Source organism: Dipodomys ordii, unplaced genomic scaffold (assembly GCF_000151885.1).
Source record: "Dipodomys ordii isolate 6190 unplaced genomic scaffold, Dord_2.0 Scaffold54, whole genome shotgun sequence".
In the NCBI taxonomy this organism is placed as follows: domain Eukaryota; kingdom Metazoa; phylum Chordata; class Mammalia; order Rodentia; family Heteromyidae; genus Dipodomys; species Dipodomys ordii.
The window spans coordinates 3104688-3125955 of NW_012267270.1; the positions used below are offsets into that span (position 1 = coordinate 3104688).

Here is a 21268-nt window from a genome sequence, read left to right on the forward strand (position 1 = left end):
CCTCTGCCTCCCGGGTAGCGGAGGGCGGTCCGGGCATGGGGTCCTGCGGCCCGAGCCCCTCGGCCTTGGCGCTGGGCTCCCGGCCCTGACAGCGGTGCCCTGCGCTAGGTGGAGCGGAGGCCGCGCAGCCGGCCCAGCGCCTCCAAGATGCTCATCAAGGAGTACCACATCCTGCTGCCCATGAGCCTGGACGAGTACCAAGTGGCCCAGCTCTACATGATCCAGGTGAGCGTGGTGGGGAGGGCGATGCGGCCGGGGGCGGAGGGGGGGGACGGACCTCATGATGGGGTAACCGAGGGAGGGCGCAGGCCGCACTCCAGACTTGGGGGTCTAGCCCAGCTGGATTCGGGACAGTCCATCTTCGGGGTTCCAGAGCCCAGAACAGGGGAGAGAGACCCTTCTTCGGATGTGGGAGCTGGGCGGGGGGTGGGGGGGAGAGAGATGTAGGGGCCATGAGAAAAAGGCAGAAGGGCCAAGTGGTGCCCACGCCCCCCCTCCCCAGTGCCCAGGCTGATCAGCATTAATCCTCAGGATCTGTAATCCCCTGGGGGAAGGGAAAGGTGCCTGTGAGGAGGCCTGGGGGAGGGAGGGCTCTGGAGGGGGATTGGCCGGGTGCTGGTCTGCCAGCCCAGCCTTGCCACCCACTGGTGGGGTGAGATCAGGCCCCAGGAATGGAGGAGCTGGAGGGAGCCCAAGGTGATAGGGGCTGTCCGGCCTTTGCTGTGAGAAGAATGGGCAGGGACAAGCGCTGAGGCCTCAGGGGGTCTCCTCCAGGGGCTTGTGTGTGTCAAGCTTGGCCTGGGAAAGGGCCGCTGGGGCATCGGGGGTCCCACAGAGAAAAGGTCCTCTGAGAGGTAGAAGGCCAGCCATCCTGGCCATGTTATTTATTCCTTGAGGGCATGTTCCTCCCTCAGGGCTTGCCCTGGCTTCCTCTCTGCCTTGGATCTCCCCCCCCCCATTGGCTGGCTCCCTCCCCCACCTCCTGTCATGGTCAAGTCTTGCTCAGGTTGTCTCTTCATATCAACTCTTTTTTTTTTAATACCAGTCCTGGGTCCTGAACTCAGGGCCTAAGGCATACTCTCTTAGTTTTTGTGTTCAAGGCTAGTGCTCAGCCACTTGAGCCACAGCTCCACTTCAGGTTGTTTTTAGTAGTTAATTGAAGATAAGAGTCTCATGAACTTCCTGCCTGGGCTGGCTTTGAACTGGGATCCTCAGATTTCAGCCTCCTGAGTAGCTAAGGTGACAGGCGTGAGCCACCAGTTCCCAGCATCGGATGAACTCTGTGCTTTCTTTTTCTCATGGCACTAACTCCTAACCTATCATACAATTTCCTTTTTCCTGATTTCTGTTTCTCTCCACTGCAACAGAAGTCCCATTCTGGCAGTGTCTCTGTTGTGGTCATTAATGCATTGCAGTGAATAGAACCCAAGCACGGTGACTGAATGCTAGGCTGCAGAGCCTTATGGACAACGGGCAGTGCCCGTGAACTTGGTCCCAAGGACCTATGGGGGTGTGGGGGGGTGAGCAACATCAGGCTGCTTAGAACTGAAAGGGCTATACAGGGGACCAGGACCAAGGGACCCCCATAAGCAGAGCTGGGGCTGAGCAGGAACTGAGCTTTCGTCTCTGCCTTGGGCTGCAGAAAAAGAGCCGGGAGGAGTCTAGTGGTGAGGGCAGCGGTGTGGAGATCCTGGCCAACCGGCCCTACACGGATGGGCCTGGAGGCAGTGGGCAGTACACGCACAAGGTGTACCACGTTGGCTCCCACATCCCAGGCTGGTTCCGGGCCCTGCTGCCCAAAGCTGCCCTGCAGGTAGAGGAGGAATCCTGGAATGCTTATCCCTACACCCGAACTCGGTGAGTGTCCCAGGTGGGCACAGGCCTGAGACCAGGGGAAGCAGCCCTGGGGTGGAGGGGGAGGGCACAAACGTGACTCTCACCTGGCCCTTTGCCCAGGTACACCTGTCCCTTCGTGGAGAAATTCTCCATTGAGATAGAGACCTATTACCTGCCTGATGGGGGGCAGCAGCCAAATGTCTTCAACCTGAGTGGGGCTGAGAGGAGGCAACGCATTCTGGGTGAGGCCTGGAGCTACTGGGGGACCCCTGGAGCCCCTCTTCTTAGGCTTTCTTTTACCTCTGAGAAGCCCCTGTCCTCTCCAGGCCCCAGCCTCCTATTTACAAAAGGCTGCCCTCCCATTGGGGGAGAGAGGGGGAGTGAGGGAGGGGGCTTGAGAGGGCTGGCATTGCTCAGTGCCTGCTGAAACGCCGCCCCCCACCCCCACCCCCAGACACCATCGACATTGTGCGGGATGCGGTGGCCCCTGGCGAGTACAAAGCAGAAGAGGACCCCAGGCTGTACCGCTCAGTCAAGACAGGCCGAGGGCCACTGGCTGATGACTGGGCCCGGACAGCAGCCCAGACGGGCCCCCTCATGTGTGCCTATAAGCTGTGTAAGGTTGAGTTCCGCTACTGGGGCATGCAGGCCAAGATCGAGCAGTTCATCCACGACGTTGGTGAGCACCTGTGCAGGGGAGCTTCCACTTACCCAGCATGCAGCAGGCCCCATGTTTGGAGACACAAAGCTTCAAGCTATGATTCCCATTTGAGGTGGAGCTGGGTGGGGGAGGAGGAGGGAAGCAGGGAAGCCTGGCCAGGAGCCAGGGGAGCCGTCCTGGAGTTACCAGAAACAGCCAGGAGACAAGAGGCTGGCAACATGATCTCTGAGACCTGTGCCACTTTGACCTCATAAATGCTCCTTGCAGGAAGATTTTTAGATTCTCCATCATCCTGTGGGTTGAGCAAGACTGAATGAAGCTCAGTGGGGTCATCAGCCCTAGCAGGCAACAGGCCAAGAAGTACAGGCGAAGAGGCTGTGACTTCAGTGTCATTCCCTCTAGGCCACCCCAATACAAAACCTCCCCACACCTACTCCCCAGCTCCTGCAGGACTGTGCCTCCCTGGTGGAGGTGTCCATGGCTTGAGTTCAGTCTCCCCACTAAATGCCCCCCCCGCCCCCCAGCAAGCCGTGGGCCATCATAGACAGTAAAAGCCATTGCTGACTACATAATCACAACTTATGACTTTGCAAATTGCTTTCTGACCAAGATCTCCATGAACTCCTAGAACTCCCCTACAAGGTGATGGGTAAAATTGTTCCTCTCTTACAAGGAGAATAGTGGGGATCCTTGCATTAACATTGGAGAAAATACCAAAAAGTACAAAGAAGAAAATTAAGATCACACATGTGTAACTTCTATGAAGGTTTTGCTGTGTTTTCTTCCAGAGAGCTATAATTTAGCCATTAGGACTTTATTTCCTAGACATTTAAGTTTCTAACTCTATTCCTCTGCTTATGATAAAAATATCCCAGAATGGGATCATCTTTCACTATAGCCTTCAAGGAGTGCCAACACTTCAATTAACTATTAACACCTTCATTAACCATTGGCAATTTCATTAACTGTTAACATCTTAATGAACTGTTAACTCCTTGGTCCCAGTTGCTGGAGTTGAGGGGGTGATGCCAGTGCTCAGAGTTAGGGTGTCCAGGGAGATAAAGAAGCAGTGGACAGGGGGGGGAGGGGAGGGGACAGCAAGAAAAATGCCCCAATTTCTGCTGCTCTTCCCTGGATAGCACTGCCTGCCCTACTTTGTGGCTTTTGTTGGGTGGTGTACCAGGGGAGCCATTACCCAACCTTGAGTAAGGGCCGGGCATGAGGCTGCGGTGACAGGGAATACAGGAGAATATGGTTCTAATGTCTGGGGCACTCACAGGTCTGCGTCGGGTGATGCTTCGAGCCCACCGCCAGGCCTGGTGCTGGCAGGACGAGTGGACAGAGTTGAGCATGGCTGACATCCGGGCACTTGAGGAAGAGACTGCACGCATGCTGGCCCAGCGCATGGCCAAGTGTAACTCAGGCAGTGAGGGACCTGAGGCCCAGCCCCTTGGGAAGTCCAGCACGGAGGCTCGGCCTGGGTCCCACAATGCTGGCACCCCTGATGGGCCCGAGGTCCCCACAGGCCCCGATGCCTCACCCGATGCCAGCTTTGGGAAGCAGTGGTCTTCCTCCTCCCGTTCCTCCTATTCATCCCAGCATGGAGGTGAGGAGCATGAGGAGCATGAGGCGGGTCCCCGCCAGGGATGGGAAGGGGCCACCCCCCCCCAGTTCTGGACTCCCAGGCTGAGGCCCACGTGGCCCCGCAGGGGGCGTGTCTCCCCAGAGCTTGTCTGAATGGCGCATGCAGAACATAGCCCGAGACTCTGAGAACAGCTCGGAGGAGGAGTTCTTCGATGCCCACGGTCAGCACAGAGGCCCTGTTGGGGGTTGAGGGACGGACAAGCTCCTCCCACCCCATGACACAGCCTCCTGTCCCCTCAGAAGGCTTCTCAGACAGTGACGAGGTCTTCCCCAAGGAGATGACCAAGTGGAATTCCAATGACTTTATCGACGCCTTTGCCTCCCCAACCGAGGCAGAGGGGGCTCCTGGTAAAGACTCCCCTCAGGGTGCCAGCCCAGCACCCCATGCGCAGCAGGGACTTAGAACAGCTCAGTCCTGGGCTTAAGGGGGCCTGCCAGAAATGTCACTGTGGACAGGGGACCCGTTAGTACTCAGATGGGGCTGCAGGGGAGAAATGGAGGGGTGCGAGGGTGGGTGGGGAGGGTGTCCCCTCTCCGGATGGTACGGGGCTTTCCCTGGGAACTCCAGAAGGCCTCATGGCATCTGCTGTCTGGGCTGGGTTCTGAAGGACAGCAGCTGTGATGACAGGTTGTTCTAGATCTGCACGACCCTGTGTGATGGCCACTAGCCCCCAGTGGCTGTCAAGCACTTAGAATGTGTCAGTGTGATTGGGGGAGGGGGAGAGTGGATCTTTTCCTTGTATTTAAATGTAAATAGCTACATGTGGCAAGTGCCCACGGTGTTGGTGGAATTATAAGAAACTTGCTAGGCAAACATGGTATGGAAGGTTGGCATGAAGAAGACTCTAGAAAGTGAAATGCCTTGGTAGAGAGGAAGAGGAGGTGGAGGGGAGGCCTCGGTCTGTTGCCAGAAGCTGGGGTATCTGAAGTGCTGATGGGGAAGCCATTGCCCTTACCGGCTTTCCCTGCCCTGTAGACCCAGGAACCGAGACTGCTAAAGTCATTGAAGATGGGGCCCGAGCACCCAGGGACTCAGAGGTGGGTTTGGTTGCCCCTGCCACGTTGGAGTTCTGTCCATTTGCTGGCCTGCCTCTGCCCTGACACCCTCCTAACCTTTGTGCCCCTCAGGGCCCAGATGGAGCAGGGGACCTGGGGACCGAGGCGTGCGCAGTGCACGTGCTCTTCCTCATCCTGCACAGCGGCAGCATCCTGGACTCGGGCCCCGCCGATGCCAGCTCCAAGCAGGCAGACGTGCAGACGCTGAGCTCTGCCTTCGAGGCCGTCACTCGCATCCACTTCCCGGAGGCCCTGGGCCACGTGGCTCTGCGACTGGTGCCCTGCCCACCCATCTGCGCTGCCGCCTATGCGCTTGTCTCCAAGTATTGGCCAGGGGTGGGAGGGTGGGAGGTATACAGGGGACCCCAAGGTGCAGACAGCTACTTGATGGCTTCTCAAAGCAAGGAGGTCCCTTGGGGAAGGGGTCCACACACTAGGTCCACACTGATCTCGGGTGGACCTGTTTCCCTCGGTGCTCCCGAGGTGTGTCTTAGGGTTGACACCGCTGAGAGATCAGGGTGCCAGGGTTTGTCCACCAGTCCAAAGGACTTGAGGGGCAGGGGTGGGGCCGGGGCCTCTAACCTCCCACCGTATCCTTTTCCCCCTGCAGCCTGAGCCCCTACAGCCACGATGGCGACAGCCTGTCCCGTTCCCAGGATCACATCCCGCTGGCCGCCCTGCCACTGCTGGCCACCTCATCCTCCCGCTACCAGGGCGCCGTGACCACCGTCATCGCTCGCACCAACCAAGCCTACGCGGCCTTCCTGCGCTCGTCAGAGGGCACCGGCTTCTGTGGGCAGGTGGGGGCCATCCTCCACAGCAGCCCGGCCGAGGCCCTGCCTGGGCCGCGACCACCTGCTCAGTGCGCCCTTCCTCCCACCCAGGTGGTGCTGATTGGAGATGGTGTTGGTGGCATCCTGGGCTTCGACGCGCTCTGCCACAGTGCCAATGCGGGCACAGGGAGTCGGGGCAGCAGCCGGCGTGGGAGCATGGTTAGTGTGGCCACTCGTGGCCTGCCGGGGGGGGGCGGGGAGGGGAGGGAGGTGTCTTTCTGTCTGTAAGTCTCGGGGCCTGGAATCTGGCCTTTGTGGTTGTAGGCTAGTCTGCAGTTCTCCTCTGAGACTCTACTCGACCCAGCCCCAAGCCTGATGCTTCTCCAAATTCAGGAGAAATTGTAGTCTCCAGCCTAAGGCAGCTTCTCTCCTGTGTTCCAGAACAATGAGCTGCTCTCCCCGGAGGTGGGCCCCATACGAGACCCCCTGGCAGATGGGGTGGAGGCCCTCGGTCGGGCTAGCCCAGAACCCTCGGCCCTGCCTTCCCAGCGCACCCCCAGTGATGCGGCCAATCCTGAGCCGGAGAACTGTCAGAACAGGTGAACCCTCCCACCCCACCCCAGTGCCCCTCCCCGGTTGGGCTTCAGTGGCAGCAGCACCGAACCCCCTTTCTCTGTAGTCTACAGGCAGCCCCCACAACCACCTCTTCCGGGGAGCCCCGGCGAGCAAGCACAGTCTCCTGCCCGCCTGCTGCCAGCTCTCAGCTTCCCGATGGCCCGGTCAGCGCTGCGCGCCTGGACTTCAAGGTCTCTGGCTTCTTCCTCTTCGGCTCCCCGCTGGGTTTGGTGCTGGCTCTGCGCAAAACCGTGATGCCCGCCTTGGAGGGTGAGCCGGGGCGGGGAGATGCCCTGCCTCTCGCCTGCTCCTTCCCCACCTTCTCTGCCTACGTTTTGTCACTCAAGGCTAGTGCTCTACACTTGAGCCACAGTTCCACTTCTGCCTTTTTTTGGTAGTTGATGAGAGATAAGAATCCCATGGTCCCCGTGTCTTAAGAAGCTAACACAGAAGGGTAAATGAAATCTCCATAAAACCCAGAGATGAGGCAGTAAAACTCCTCTTTGGTTCCTGTCTGGAGTTACAACTGAAAAAAAAAAAAAGAATCCCATGGACTTTTCTGCCCAGGCTAGCGTTGAACTATGATCCTTATTTCTCATCCTCCTGAATAGCTAGGCTTACAGGAATAAGCCACAGCACCCAGCTCGTCTGGAAAGAGCTTTACAGTCAGTCAGGAGAGATTCTGTGTAAGAAATGGTCCCACAGGAGGGGAAATATTTCATCCTGAAGCTGAGCTGATTGAAGGCCCTGATCTCTGCTTGGCCAAGAGACACGCGTCCTTTCCAGCAGGACCCAAGCGTCCCTCAGCATGCCGGGTGCTGCGTGGCCCCCGCCCTCCTCGGATGTCCCGCTGAACCTCCTCCTACCTTCTCTGTCTTCTGGGTACCCAGTGGCACAGATGCACCCAGCCTGCGAGCAGATCTACAACCTCTTCCATGCAGCCGACCCCTGCGCCTCCCGCCTGGAGCCCCTACTGGCCCCCAAGTTCCAAGCGATTGCCCCACTGGCTGTGCCTCGCTACCAAAAGTTCCCCCTGGGCGATGGCTCATCCCTGCTGCTGGGTATGCTCCCAAACAAAAGGGAGGAAGGGGGGCATGACAAGGCAATCCAGTTGCTGGTGGCTCACGCCTGTAATCCTAGCTACTTAGAAGCCTGAGATCTGAGGATCAAGCCAGCCTGGGCAAGGAAAGTCTGTGGGACTCTTATCTCCAGTTAACCCCTAGAAAACCAGAAGTGCTGCTGTGGCTCAAAGTGGTAAAGCATTAGTCTTGTGCAAAAAAAAAAAAAAAAGGTCAGAGACCTGGCCTAGAGTTCAAGCCATACAACTGACCGCCCCCCCCCCGCAAAAAAAAAGTACTAGTCAGTATCCACCTCAGGACCTCTCCTGTCACTCATCCCAGGACCAGGGAGCCTCTGCTGGCCTTTGGAGAGGGGAGTATCTGGATCTACAACACCTTCTTTTTTTGTGCCAGTACTAGGGCTTGATCTCAGGGCCTGGGTTTTGTCCCTAAGCTTTTTCACTCAAAGCTAGCCACAGCTCCACTTCTGATGCTTTAGTGGTTAAGTGGAGGTAAGTCTCTGGACTTTACTGCCCATGCTGGTTTCTAATCACAGTTGTCAATCTCTCTCTCCCTCCCTCCCTCCCTCTCTCCTTCCCTCCCTTCCTCCCTCCCTCCCTCTCTCTCTCTCTCTTCTGGTCCTGGGGCTTGAACTCAGGACACCAGTGTTATCCCTGACCTTTTGTGCTCAAGGCTAGTACTCTGACACTTGAGCCACCTTTCCATTCCCAGCTTTTGGTGGCTAGTTGGAATAACAATCTCCAGGACTTTCCTGCCCTTGCTACCTTTGAATCACAATTCTCAGACTCAGCCTCCAGGGTAGCTAGGTTACAGGCGTGAACTACTAGCACCCAGCCTATAGGACCTTCTAACTTGTATTAAGTGGGGTAGGGAGGGCAATGACTAACCTAGAGAGAGGAGACAAAGGGAGTCTAGCAGGCAGGGTGTGCCACAGCTAGGTGTGTCCATCTGTATGGGCTCACTGTGGCTCCCTGAGCGCCAGGAGCATGCACAAGTCTGCATGTAATTAAATATTCATTGGTGCCACAAGGAAGGGTCATGGGCACAGGTGCAGTTGTACAAATGTGTTTGGGGTGTGGTGACAGGCATTCATTCTATCAGAAGTGTAGCTGGGGATAGCCAGAGACAAAGCCTCCTCACTTCTGTCCTGCCCAGATAGGGGACAGGCAGTCTTACGAGGGGACCCCTGGGTAAGGAGATGGGAGGGAAAGCTGTCCCTGCCTAGGGCTGAGGCTGGCCTGTCTTCCCAGCTGATACATTGCAAACCCACTCGGGCCTCTTTCTGGAGGAACTGGAGATGATGGTGCCCTCAACGCCCACGTCGGCCAGTGGTGCCTTCTGGAAGGGCACTGAGTTAGGCACTGAGCCAACAGCTCAGCCAGCGGCCCCCAGCACCACCAGCGAGGTGGTTAAGAGTAAGTCAGCAAGCCACTGGGCAATTCAGCCTGTGGGGGGGGGGAGAGGGGGGGTCTTAGCCCATACAATAAACATCCTGTCCCCTAGCATAGTACCCTGGGCCCCATCTATAGCATTCGGTCTGTACTTTAGCGTTCTGGCAGAGAGGAGGGAGGGAGGAGCCGCAGGGGCAGGGCATTTGGACGCCCATAGCTGACCACCCTGACTCACTGCCCACCGTGGCCGTGCAGTCCTGGAGCGCTGGTGGGGGACCAAGCGGATCGACTACTCGCTGTACTGCCCCGAGGCGCTCACCGCCTTCCCCACGGTCACGCTGCCCCACCTCTTCCACGCCAGCTACTGGGAGTCTGCCGACGTGGTGGCCTTCATCCTACGCCAGGTGAGTGGTCGCAACGTAGTGGAAGGGTCCCAGGGGAGGATGAGAGCCAGGGCTGGCCTGCACTGGGCCCCGGTTCTGTGTCCTCAGGTGATCAAGAAGGAGCGGCCACAGCTGGCAGAGTGTGAGGAACCATCCATCTACAGCCCTGCCTTCCCCAGGGAGAAGTGGCAACGCAAACGCACCCAAGTCAAGATCCGGGTAAGTGCCACGTCCCACCCAAGGGGTTGGCCACACCCCCTTATTGCCTTAGTCCCGCCCACTCTCCACCTCCTGCTCCCTTTATGAAGGTGGATCTCATCTCAGCATCCCTCCAGTCACAGCTCCCACCCTTGAAACCACGCTCACCACCTCACGTTGAGGTCCGCAGGGGTGCCTGCCCTCCTGGGTCTCCCCCAGAGGCCCCATCTGCTCCAGGTCCATCCCACATTCTCATCCGCCTTCCCCTATAACGCCCACCATCTCCTCCACCCAGAATGTCACCTCCAATCATCGGGCCAGCGACACAGTGGTGTGCGAGGGCCGCCCCCAGGTGCTGAACGGACGTTTCATGTACGGGCCCTTGGATGTGGTCACGCTCACCGGAGAGAAGGTCAGGACTTGGGCTCAGCCCCGGTATTTCTGGCCCCACCTCCTGGCCCCTTGGTCAGCAGGGCTTGGGCCTCCCACCCTCTTCCAGTGCCAGGCCAGGCCCGGAAGCCGGGCAGCGCCCGGGAGTTCTGCTCCCGTGGCCCTTTCCACGCCCATTTCCCACCAGGTGGATGTCTACATCATGACACAGCCGCTGTCAGGCAAGTGGATCCATTTTGGCACTGAAGTCACCAACAGCTCGGGCCGTCTTACCTTCCCAGTGCCCGGTGAGCGGGCGCTGGGCATCGGCGTCTACCCCGTGCGGATGGTGGTCAGGTGAGCAGCAGGCAGCTGGGCCTCTAGGGGGCTGGGCTTGTCCCATCCTGCTCAAGGCCCCCTCCGTTGCAGGGGTGACCACACCTACGCCGAGTGCTGCCTCACAGTGGTGGCCCGGGGCACGGAAGCCGTGGTCTTCAGCATCGATGGCTCTTTCACCGCCAGTGTCTCCATCATGGGCAGCGACCCCAAGGTGCGCGCTGGTGCCGTGGACGTGGTCAGGTAGGAGCTGCCACCCTGCTCACCACAGCGACCGGCCCCCACCCTGACCTGTGCAGCTGACCGCGTCCCTACCCCACAGACACTGGCAGGACTCGGGCTACCTGATCGTGTATGTGACTGGCCGGCCTGACATGCAGAAGCACCGCGTGGTGGCCTGGCTGTCCCAGCACAACTTCCCCCATGGGGTCGTCTCCTTCTGCGATGGCCTCACTCATGACCCTCTACGCCAGAAGGCCATGTTTCTGCAGAGCCTGGTGCAGGAGGTGCGGGGGCTGGGGAAGGTCTCCTCCCGGCCCTCACCCCAGGCACGATAGCAAAGACCCATCTCATTCTACTCCTATTTGGCCCTGGCCAAGTAACTGGAAGTCCCTGTAGGCTGGCCATCCTGGTTCTAGGGGACCCTAGTCCTTAGGGCCAACCAAGGCGATTGAGTCAGCTGGTTTCACCTCTGCCCAGAGAGCCCACCCCCAAAACGGCCTGATTGGAAAATGCTCACAAGCCCCACCCCCAACACTAAGGTTCCATCCCCAGGCTGGTCACTGGCTTCTCCTGCCACAGGTAGAACTGAACATTGTAGCTGGCTACGGATCCCCCAAAGACGTTGCTGTCTATGCGGCACTTGGCCTGTCCCCTGGCCAGACCTACATTGTGGGCCGTGCTGTGCGGAAGCTGCAGGCGCAGTGCCAGGTGAGGATCAAGGGACTACAGGGAACAGGACCTGACAACTGCCCACGGGCCTAAGACTCCCGGTGGGGTGAGGAAGCCGGAGCAGCCCACCCGCCACAGGGAGCCTAAGTTCTCCCGGGGACAGGAATCACAAACAGCCTGTTGCCTACCTAGCTACAAGGCAGACCTGGGGTAGCCCAGGCAGGTGTATGGCTCAAGGTCTCAAAGGTTGGCTCCTCCGCCATGGCCTAGACTTTTCCACGCCTGTTTTCTGCCTGTAAGCTGAACATAATGCTGGCCCTGGCCTCATCTGCTCATTGTAAAGATGGCATTGTTTACTGCCCAGGGCTGGGCACAAAGCAAGTGATTGCTAAATATTAGCTGCAGTTATTTACGCAAGATGCTGCCTTCTAAGTAAGATAGGCCAGAGCAGGGCTGGGGCGGGAGTAAAGCAGGGCACCCTAGTTCAACAGCTTAACTACTGAGAGAAGGCTTGGGGTCCGGCTGAGCCAGACGTGTCATCTGCAGTGCTGTCCAGCTGCCCGGCCCTGCTGCAGGGGCCTGGGGAGGGTATGGGAAGGGGGGTGTGAACTCAGGTTGGCATCACCTCATCCTTGCCCATGTCTGCCTGCAGTTCCTGTCAGATGGCTACGTGGCCCACCTGGGCCAGCTGGAGGCAGGCTCCCACTCTCACGCCCCACCCGGACCCCCAAGGACTGCCCTGGCCAAGAGCAGCTATGGGGTAGCTGCTCCAGTGGACTTTCTCCGCAAGCAGAGCCAGCTGCTTCGCTCCAGGGGCCCCAGCCAGGCAGATCGAGAGGGCCCAGGGACCCCGCCGACTACCCTGGCCCGGGGCAAGGCCCGAAGCATCAGCCTCAAATTGGACTGTGAAGAGTGACCCCCCCCAAATGTGGCTGGACCTGGGTTATTTATTGACACTTGGATGCCTGCGTGTGGGAGACTGAGGGCCTAGAGTTGTGGCCCCAGCCATGGGTCCCCTGGCTAGACACCCTACATCTGTCTGCTCCTCAGTGTTACTTCCCTTTCTTGGGGGAACCCTGCCCACGGGAGGGGGTGGGGGGAGTGAGCTAGGCCCAGTGGCTTTTTCAGTGTGTGTGAACTCATAAAAATAAACACCTGCGTCCACCTGTGTCCTAGCGGCCTGGCAGCGCAGCACAGCGCACCGGAGCCCAGCCTCTAGCTGGGACTCTGAAGCGCAGAGAGGAGCTGGGACAGGCCCAGGTCACGAGGCCTCCACAGCACCACAGAGCACCCGCCACTCCTTCCCACAAGGCCCAGTGTTCCCCGTCACCCCAGCCAGAGTTAGAAGGGACCCCCCCTACCCGCCAGGCTTAAGACAGGATGAACCTTCTGGGGTTCCCTGATACCACCCAGAGGAATACCCCTTTATTAAGCAGTGACACTGAAGCCGAAAGGTCTTAGAGCTGCCTCAGAGCTGCCTCCAAAGGTCTACCAGATGACCAGGAAGCACTGCTGATTGCCGCCCCCCCCCCCCAGCCCTGCCCTGCATGGATGGGCTCACTAGAGACACACTGAGATAAATAAGGCCTTTATAATATACACAGAAGCAGTGAGTGGGCTGGCGGAGGCAGCAATGGACTTGGCGAGGTGGCGCAGGAAAGGAGGCCCCGTCAGTGGGAGAAGATGCCTCGGAAGCGGGCCTTGTCCTCCTCGTCCTTCTGCCGGATCCGGGACTCCAGTGCCCGCAGTTCGCGCCCCACAATAGGCGCCAGGGCAGGGTCCAGCTCCAGCACCTTGGCAAAGTCGGCCTGGGCCTCCTGGGCATTCCACACGGCCGCATGGGCCTTGCCCCGCTTGAAGTAAGCCTTGACGTTGTCTGCAGGGACACAAAGGCATGAGGGGGACCGGCCATCCACGGAGCCCTGCCACCTGGCATGGGGACCCATCAGGGGACCCTGACCTGGGGCCAACCCTGCCACTATCCACGCACACATCCCAGGCAACAGAGCTGAGCCCTACCTGAGTGGGGTGTTTAGTCAGACTCTGGGGGCGCGGGGGGAGGGAGTCAAGCGGGGATATCAAAGCTCAGGCTTCTGCCCCCGTGTCCAGCGGTGGCAGGGAGGAACGGGCTGTCTGGCCCTCCCGTGTGGCACCTGCCGCTCACCGTCATACTTGTTGAGGATGGAGGAGCAGTGGTCCAGCACTTCGTAATATTCTTCAGCCACCAGCTTGCACTGGCAGTAGTTAAGCAGCAGCGGTGTGATCTGCTGGTCCAACTGGATCCAGTCGGGGGACCCAGGCTGCTCCTGGGGAAACAGGGGCATGGAGAAAGTAGATGGTGAGATCCGGGCCCGGATTCTGCCTCTCCGCTTCACCCATGGCCATCTCCCCCGCAAACCTTCATTTGCAGGTTCTTCAGGCAAGCGATGGCGTCATAGTACTTAGCGGCAGCCTCCTTCACCTGGCCCTCACGGTACAGGCGGTTGCCCTCCTGGTGGATGAGCGGCACCGCCTTGGCCTTCTCCTCATCTGTCATTGCCCACGGGTCCTGCTGGTATGTGCCAGGGCTCTCTACCTGCCAAGACAGGGGCGACATCATGACAGAGCCCAAGGGCCGCGTGCTCACAACCACAATCCTTGCTTGGAGGGTCCTGGTTTGAAGTCAGTCTGGGCAGAAAAGTCTGTGAGCCTCTTTATCTCCAATTAACCACCAAAAAGCTGGAAGTGGAGGTGTAGCACAAGTGGTAGAGCGCTATCCTTGAGTGAAAAAGCTAACGGACTACTCAGGAGGCTGAGACCTGAGGAATGTAGTTTGAAACCAATCTGGGAAGGAAAATCCATGAGACTCTCATGTCCAAATAACCACCAGAAAACTGAAAGTGGAGCTGTGGCTCAAAGTGGTAGAGCACTACTTTCAAACAAGAAAGCTCAGGGGTAGTGCTAAGGCTCAGAGGATGAGCCCCATGACTATCAAAAAAATAAAATTCGCCAGGCGCTGGTGCCTCAGGCCTATAATCCTAGCTACTCAGGAGGCTGAGATCTTAGGATCGCAGTTCAAAGCCAGCCCAGACAGGAAAGTCTGTGAGACTCTTATTTCTAATAAACCAGGAGAAAACCAGAAGTGGCGCTGTGGCTCAAGCAGTAGAGTGCTCGCCTTGAGCTTATGAGCTGAGGGACAGTGCCCAGGCCCAGAGTTCAAGCCCCATGACCGACAAAAAACTAAATTAAATTAAGTTAAAACAACAACAAAGAAAAACCTAAAGGAAAATGTGCTGGCCTTGAGTTCAAATCCTAGTACTGGCACACACATACAAAAGCCCAAGGGAATCCCAGTGTCCTCAGCCACATATCTGACCAGCGTCTACACCAGCTGGGCTTTGACACCAGATGCTCAGAGCAGACGCTGTTCCATGCACTGACAGTTCAACGCATAACTCCTTAGCATCTCTCATGCCCAGCACTGTGGCAGTACAAGTAAACAAGATAGCGTGCCCCTGCCCTGGCAGGGCTGTGGGCAGACACAGAAGTTCATAATGTCCAACTGCGCTGGTGTGGCAGGCTGTAGAGGCAGAGGTGGCCTTAGGAGAGCGGATACAGGAAGCAAGGAGCGGCAGGACCGGCCTCCTGCAGGTGGTGAACACTGAGGCCTGAAGCAAGGAGCGGCAGGACCGGCCTCCTGCAGGTGGTGAACACTGAGGCCTGAAGAGGCCCAGGGGCCTCGCGAGGGAGGCTGGGGATTGTATCAGACTACACACTGGTCCAGTCCACCATCCCCGGGCACCCTGGGTAGCAGGGGCCCGGAGAAGCAGCAGGGTGGGGGGTCTCACCTTCAGCATCTCAATGTGGAAGATGAGCGGCTGGGGGTTCTGCTGCAGGGCATCCAAGTCCGCGTGGCCCAGGGAGTTGTGCTCATGCATCTGGGCGATGCCACAGCAGTGCCGCTGGCCCTCCAGCGGATCCTTGCCTGCGGCGATGTTTCGGAGACTCTTGGCTACCAATGGGTACAGGACCACATGCTGCAGGAGGGAGAGTGGGAGCCAGGGCCTCCATCAATGTGGGCCGGTGCTCACCAAGCCTGACTCCCCATCCCTGTCCAAACAAGGACCAATGGCCCTGGTCCCTTCTCTGTGCTAAAGTCCTGAGAAAGCTTGTTTCCCTGGGCTGCTTTGGGCTCCTCTGGCCTCTCTTCCCTCCTTCCCAGCTCAGCCACACTCTCTGACCACTGAACCACCTGCAAACATACAAGCCTGCCATCCAGTTGTATCATCCGGCCTTTTAGATTCAATGGAATCCCCCCCCCTTCCCTCCCTGGCCCTCCTCTTCCTCCTCCTCCTCCATCTCTTCCTTCCCTTCCTCTTCTCCTTCATAAGCTAGACTCCTCACATCTGTTTTCCAGCACCACTTCCTCCTCCTCCTGCCCTACCCCTACCTGAGTCTAGACCCCCTTCAGAGCTGGGCTTGGGGCAACAACTTCTAAATCCCAGAGGGGTAGCCTGGTACAGGCTGGTGGCAGGCACTTGGAGTCCCAGCTATTTGGGAGGCTGAAGCAGGAGGAGCACTTGAGCCCAGGAGTTTAAGACCAGCCTGAGCAATACTAAGGCTCACATGTCAAAAACAAATATAAGTAAAAACAACAAAAACTCTTGAGGAGCCGGGCGCTGGTGGCTCACGCCTGTAATCCTAGCTACTCAGGAGGCTGAGATCTGAGGATCGCGGTTCAAAGCCAGCCCAGGCAGGAGAGACCGTGAGACTCCTATCTCCAATAAACCACTAGAAAACCGGAAGTGGTGCTGTGGCTCAAGTGGTAGAGCACTAGCCTTGAGCTGAAGAGCTGAGGGACAGCACCCAGGCCCAGAGTTCAGGCCCCACGACTGGACCCCATCCCCCAAAGAAAAAAAAAAGATTACAGGCATGAACCAACAGTGTCTGGCAAAATTAAGTTTGGGCTGGGAAGGTGGCTCGGTGGTAGAGTGCTTGCCTTATGTGCATGAGATCTGGGTTTGATTCCTCAGCACCACAAAAACAGAAAAAAAACAGATCCTGAAGGGCCAGGTGAGCAGCCACTTTTATCCAGCCTGATAAGGAGCAGGAGCTATAGAATAGGGGTCCTACGGACCATTAACGCTTGAAAGCTAGCTGCAGTCTGGCTAGTGGATGAAGAAGGTGAGACAGAGGCCAGCCTGACAGTCAGGAGACTGGTGTGATGTGGAGGAGGGGAACCAGGGCACGGCTGGGCACTGTGGCTGCAGGCTGGTACCTTGGTATCACAGAGGAACTGTGCAATCTCCCCCTCGCGCATGGTGCACACGATGGTCTCCCACACAGGCAGCTTGAACTTCTTGCCAATGATGAGCTCCATGGGTTTGCCACGCACCTGGCTGTCATCCAGCACACAGCCCTCATTGTCACTGTGCAGCGTCCGGTAGTGGAATGTGGCCTGCGGACCACAGGAGACATCAGAAAAGTCCACAAACATTCACCAGAAACCGTCACCTCCAGCCCCTTCTACACAGGGACATCATCGAACCATATCTGACTCTCCCACCCCAGCAAAGAACCTAAGAGCTGGGCACTGGTAGCTCACACCTGTAATCCTAGCTACTCAGGAGACCGAAATCGAAGAACTATGCTTCAAAGCCAGCTAGGCAGATAAATTAACCAACAATAAACTGGAAGTGGAGGTGTGGTTCAAGTAGCAGAGGGCCAAGAGTGAATACAAAGCCCTGAACCCAGTACTAGCACACACACACACACACACACACACACACACACACACGCCAACCTGTGGAACTCCAATCATGCCTTGAACAACTATTTACTGAGCATCTACTATGTGCCTGAACTTGGTGGTAGATAGCAGTGAACAAAAGCCCCCACCACACAAGAACCCCAAAGGAACTTCTAGACGGAAGAGCTGGGCCTGGGGCTCATCTGTATGCTATGCTAGATGAAGACAAACACTTAGGGTTCGAGAGAATACAGCAGGGTAAGGAAGAACTAGTTTAAACAGTGGCAGAGATGAAGGCACCTCTGAAGAGTCAACATCTAATGAGAAACCTGAAAAGAGCAAGAAAGGAAACCAGCAAGACAAGTACTAGGAGAAGAACTTTCTAGACCAAAAGAATGACAGGTGTAGCCCGGCGCTGGTGGGTCACACACCTATAAGTCTAGCTACTCAGGAAGTTGAGATCTAAGGATTAAGGTTCAAAGCCAATCCAGGCAGAAAAGTCTGTGAGGCTCTTACCCCCAATCAACCACCTAAAAGCTAGAAGTGGGGCTGGTTTCCAGTGCTAGAGTGCCGGCCTTCAGGTAAGAAATGGCGCTCACAGGTCCCATACCGCCATGCATGTGTGTCGCCACGATCTTATCCCGTGTCCTGTCTCTGGCTGTCATGGCATCCCAATCAGTTCTCCATTGCTGGTACTGTTCTCGTTCTTTCTTTCCTCTCTGGCCTGTTTCCTAGCTGTGTTAAGTGTGTTTATGGGCTGCAGGCCTTTATAACAACTGGCTGTCTAGGGCCTGCTAACTGTGAAATAAAGACATCAATATTCCATCTTAAAAAAAGAAATAGTGGGGCTGGGAAGGTGGCTCAGTGGTAGAGTGCTTGCCTTGCACGCCTGAGGCCCTGGGTTCGATTCCTCAGCACCACATAAGCAGAAAAAGCTGGAAGAGGTGCTGTGGCACAAGTGGTAGAGCGCTAGCCTTGAGCTGAAGAACTGAGGGACAGTGCCTAGGCCCAGAGTTCAGGCCCCATGACAGGAAAAAGAAAGAAAGACAGAAAGAAGGAAAGAGAGAAAGAAAGGAAGGAAGAAAGAAAGAAAGAGAGTGAGGGAGGGAGGGAGGGAAGGGAAGGAAGGAGAGAAAGAAAGAAAGAAGAAAGAAAGGAAGGAAGGGAAAGTGTTCAGACCCTGAGTTCAAGCACCAGTACTAATGTGTCACACACACACACACACACACACACACACAGTGACAGCAGAGAAGAAAGCTCAAAACAGAAGTCCATGACAGGATGTGGTTAGAGGAGCCCACGCTCTCAACTGCTGCACTACAGGGCTCCTGTGAACTCAGTTTCACATTGGTAAAATCGAATCAACACTAATAGCAATCTCCCATTATGGGAAATGAAGAGGAGAACATCATGTAGCACACAGCTCACACACTGAGTGGCAAACAGTGCTGGTGAATGGGGCCTTGGGGTTGGCTGCAGTATAGAGATAGAACTCAGGGCCTCACATGCTTGACTAGAACTCTGTCACTCAGTCCTATGCCCTCAGTCCTGGCAATACGTTTTGGGTGTTTTGTTTTCCAGTATTGGGACTCAGGGCCTGAGCTCTGTCCCTGAGCTTCTTTTGCTCAAGTCTAGCCCTCTACCACTGGAACCACAGCTCCATGTTCAGCTTTTTGGAGGTTAATTGGAGATGAGAGTCTTACAGACTAAACTTTCCTGCCTGGACTGACTTTGAACTGTGATCCTCAGATCTCAGCTTCCTGAATAGCTAAGTCTACAGGTGTGAACCACCAGCACCTGGTGTGATGGCCTTTTCATACTCTTTCTTCCTGTTGTTGAATGCCACTGTTCATAGATCTCTCTACCTTTGTGCCACTGTCTCCTAGTTCTATTCCATCCAGAATCCCCATTGTTAGGGGCTCCCAGCCCGGGAGGTGGGGGGCGAGGGATGTACCCCACCACACACTCTCTCTGTTCTTGGAGATCTTTTAACAAAACGGAACACTACAACCACACAGCTCCTCACAGCTCCCAGACGATTGGGCTACGACTATCAGCCCAACCTGGCACAGCGCTGGCCAGGGAGCAGGCACTCATTCACAGGGCCCACACTTCCCTCTTTCCTGGAACTAACCAGGATTTTTACCCACTAGCTCCAGCTACCTTCCCCGCGTGAATGCTCGACTGCTAGGCACTCGTGTGCTGCCCTGGAGCTCTTAGCTACGTACAAAATCCCAACTTGGAGAAATCTCCACTTCGAAGGAACTTCAGAAACAGGGAAGCTGGGGTGCACGCTGCCTAGGGGAAGGGGCTGGGGACCCGGATGTAAGAAGCGGGAAAGTGAATGGCTCTTCACTTTCCAAAACTTCATTTGTCCCAGACTAGACTCGTTGGAAAGCTGACAACAGTTTCTGGTCTGGGGAACCTGGTCTCCGGGTCTCAGGACTTCAGTTCTCTCGGACCCCTAAGGCTCTGGTACCTGACAGCCTGCTCAGCGACCAATACAAACCCAAGGGCAAGGCAGGGGGCGGGAACACGCTTCCGAATTTACCCCTTACTTAAATCCAGACCAATCAGCGTCGAGCTCCGCACGTGAGCAGTAGAGTCACTGGCCGCTGCTTTCTGGGCATGCGCAACCTCTCGCCTCGGGCCTCCTCCCGCCTCGCATGCGCATCCCGCGGCAGAGAGGAAAAAGGGAGGGGTGGGCTCGAACCTTGGTTCCATCCTGAAAGTTGGGGAGTTCTCCTCGGCCTTCCTGTATCACACGTTTTTGGATGCCGTCCTCTCGGAGTCTTGCGATGATATCCGCCATCCTCCTTCCCCGCTGCTGTTTTTCGGCAACTTCCGGATTCGCTCGGTAGCTTCCGGAACTGTTTCGACAACTCCTAGAGCCTCGGCAGCTTCCGAGCTGGCGCCATTTTGTCTGAGGGCAGAAGCCAAAAGGGGCGGGAACGTGGAAGCGCGCCGTGATTGGTTCTCCACGCTGCGTGGGGTACCGTGGATCTTCAAGGGCGGGGCCTGAGGATGCCTAGGGCCGGAGCCCAGCCGGTGGGGACGGGGAGCGGGGAGGGGGACGGGGAGCGGGGAGGGGGACGGGGAGCGGGGAGGGGGACGGGGAGCGGGGAGAGAGGGAGGGGAGGAGGGGGGGCGCGCCGGGGCGACCCTCGCTTTTGGGTCTTTGAGCTGGTTGGGACTTTGGTCCTCGCTCATGGCCGCGTGCCACTCCATTTAAAGTTGCAGATGAGCCGGGCACCGGTGGCTCATGCCTGTAATCCTAGCTACTCAGGAGGCTAAGATCTGAGGATCTTGGTTCCAAGCCACCTTGGGCAGCACAGTGCCCATGAGATTCTTATTTCCAATTAACCAACCAAAACAGAAGTGGTGCTGTGGCATAAGTGGTAGAGCGCTAGCCTTGAGCACAAAGAGGCTCAGGGACAATACCTAGACCCTGAGTTCAAGACAGGCACCTACGGCTCACGCCTATAATCCTAGCTATTCGTGAGGCTGAGATCTAAAAGTCAAGGTTCCAAGCCAGCCCAAGCAGACAAATCTGAGAGGCTCTTAACATCGCTTAACCAGCAAAAAGCCAGAGTTGGAAGTATGGCTCAACGGGTAGAGCACCAGCCTAGCAAGTTCAAGGCCCTTAGTTCAAACACCAGTGCATCGGGAAAATAACTAAAATAACATTCTCAATAACATATTTAGGAAATCCATACCTATAATCCCAGAAATCTGGAGGTTGAGGCATAAAGATTACAAGTTGAAGGCAAACCTGGCTGTACAAGTGATTCTTTAAGTCAGTTTGTGATATATAATAAGACATTGGCTCACAAAATAATAATAAGGAAAAAAAGGCATATGACTTTAGCTTGAGAAATAGTCAAGCAGACCACAGAAATGAAAAAGAGGGTTTAGAACATATATAAGTCCTATTTTATGCATCCAAGTGTTACCCATTCTAGAATAGAAAAGAAAGCCAATGATATCTTCAAAATGAGCCAGGAGCCAGTGGCTCAGGTCTGTAACCCTAGCTGCTCAAGAGGCTGAGAGCTGAGGATCTCTGTTGAAGCCAACCTGGGCAGGAAGATCCTTGAGACCCTGATCTCCAACTAACCACCAATAGGCCTGAAGTGGAGACTTAGAATGTTAGCCTTGAGCAGAAAAAAGAGCTAGATAACACCAACTCTAAGAGAAAGCCAGAACCTTGGGGTGGATGTCCACTGGCCACCTTTGGGGGTGTAGCTCCATGCTTTGTGAATTCCCAAGGGCACAGGTCCTGTGACCTGGAAGTCTTGATGTTTTCCCACC

General features: G+C 56.5%; 2 protein-coding genes across 2 annotated transcripts in view; one reads left to right on the forward strand and one right to left on the reverse strand.

Annotated features, from left to right (window-relative positions):
- Positions 1-12402, forward strand: part of Pitpnm1 (phosphatidylinositol transfer protein, membrane-associated 1) — a 13274-nt gene extending 872 nt beyond the window's left edge. The window contains exons 2-24 of the mRNA XM_013021130.1: positions 109-225; positions 1643-1857; positions 1957-2078; positions 2291-2515; positions 3777-4103; positions 4207-4302; positions 4382-4489; positions 5118-5179; positions 5270-5520; positions 5808-5997; positions 6082-6189; positions 6412-6569; positions 6650-6855; positions 7476-7646; positions 8915-9079; positions 9311-9459; positions 9547-9657; positions 9932-10048; positions 10214-10362; positions 10435-10584; positions 10664-10847; positions 11143-11271; positions 11885-12402. Of these exons, the coding sequence (XP_012876584.1) occupies positions 148-225; positions 1643-1857; positions 1957-2078; positions 2291-2515; positions 3777-4103; positions 4207-4302; positions 4382-4489; positions 5118-5179; positions 5270-5520; positions 5808-5997; positions 6082-6189; positions 6412-6569; positions 6650-6855; positions 7476-7646; positions 8915-9079; positions 9311-9459; positions 9547-9657; positions 9932-10048; positions 10214-10362; positions 10435-10584; positions 10664-10847; positions 11143-11271; positions 11885-12148 (3735 nt within the window). The 5' untranslated portion in view covers positions 109-147 and the 3' untranslated portion in view covers positions 12149-12402. The remainder of the gene's footprint in view (positions 1-108; positions 226-1642; positions 1858-1956; positions 2079-2290; positions 2516-3776; positions 4104-4206; positions 4303-4381; positions 4490-5117; positions 5180-5269; positions 5521-5807; positions 5998-6081; positions 6190-6411; positions 6570-6649; positions 6856-7475; positions 7647-8914; positions 9080-9310; positions 9460-9546; positions 9658-9931; positions 10049-10213; positions 10363-10434; positions 10585-10663; positions 10848-11142; positions 11272-11884) is intronic.
- Positions 12403-12805: 403 nt separating this feature from the next.
- On the reverse strand, positions 12806-19906 carry Aip (aryl hydrocarbon receptor interacting protein). The gene is made up of 6 exons (XM_013021203.1): positions 19674-19906; positions 16490-16669; positions 15060-15248; positions 13631-13807; positions 13397-13538; positions 12806-13108 (listed from the first exon to the last, which is right to left on the reverse strand). The coding sequence occupies exons 1-6, from the start codon at positions 19770-19772 to the stop codon at positions 12903-12905; spliced, it is 993 nt and encodes a 330-aa protein (XP_012876657.1). The 5' UTR covers positions 19773-19906; the 3' UTR covers positions 12806-12902.
- Positions 19907-21268: the final 1362 nt, after the last annotated feature.

Bases quoted from the DNA above. Each gene is read 5' to 3' on its own strand.
- Aip (XM_013021203.1), bottom strand. From the start codon at position 19,772: ATGGCGGATATCATCGCAAGACTCCGAGAGGACGGCATCCAAAAACGT. The intron at 16,670-19,673 runs GTTCGAGCCCAC...TGTGGTCCGCAG, and splicing joins ACTTTCAGGATGGAACCAAG to GCCACATTCCACTACCGGAC. The intron at 13,808-15,059 runs GTGAGACCCCCC...CTGTCTTGGCAG, and splicing joins TCCACATTGAGATGCTGAAG to GTAGAGAGCCCTGGCACATA.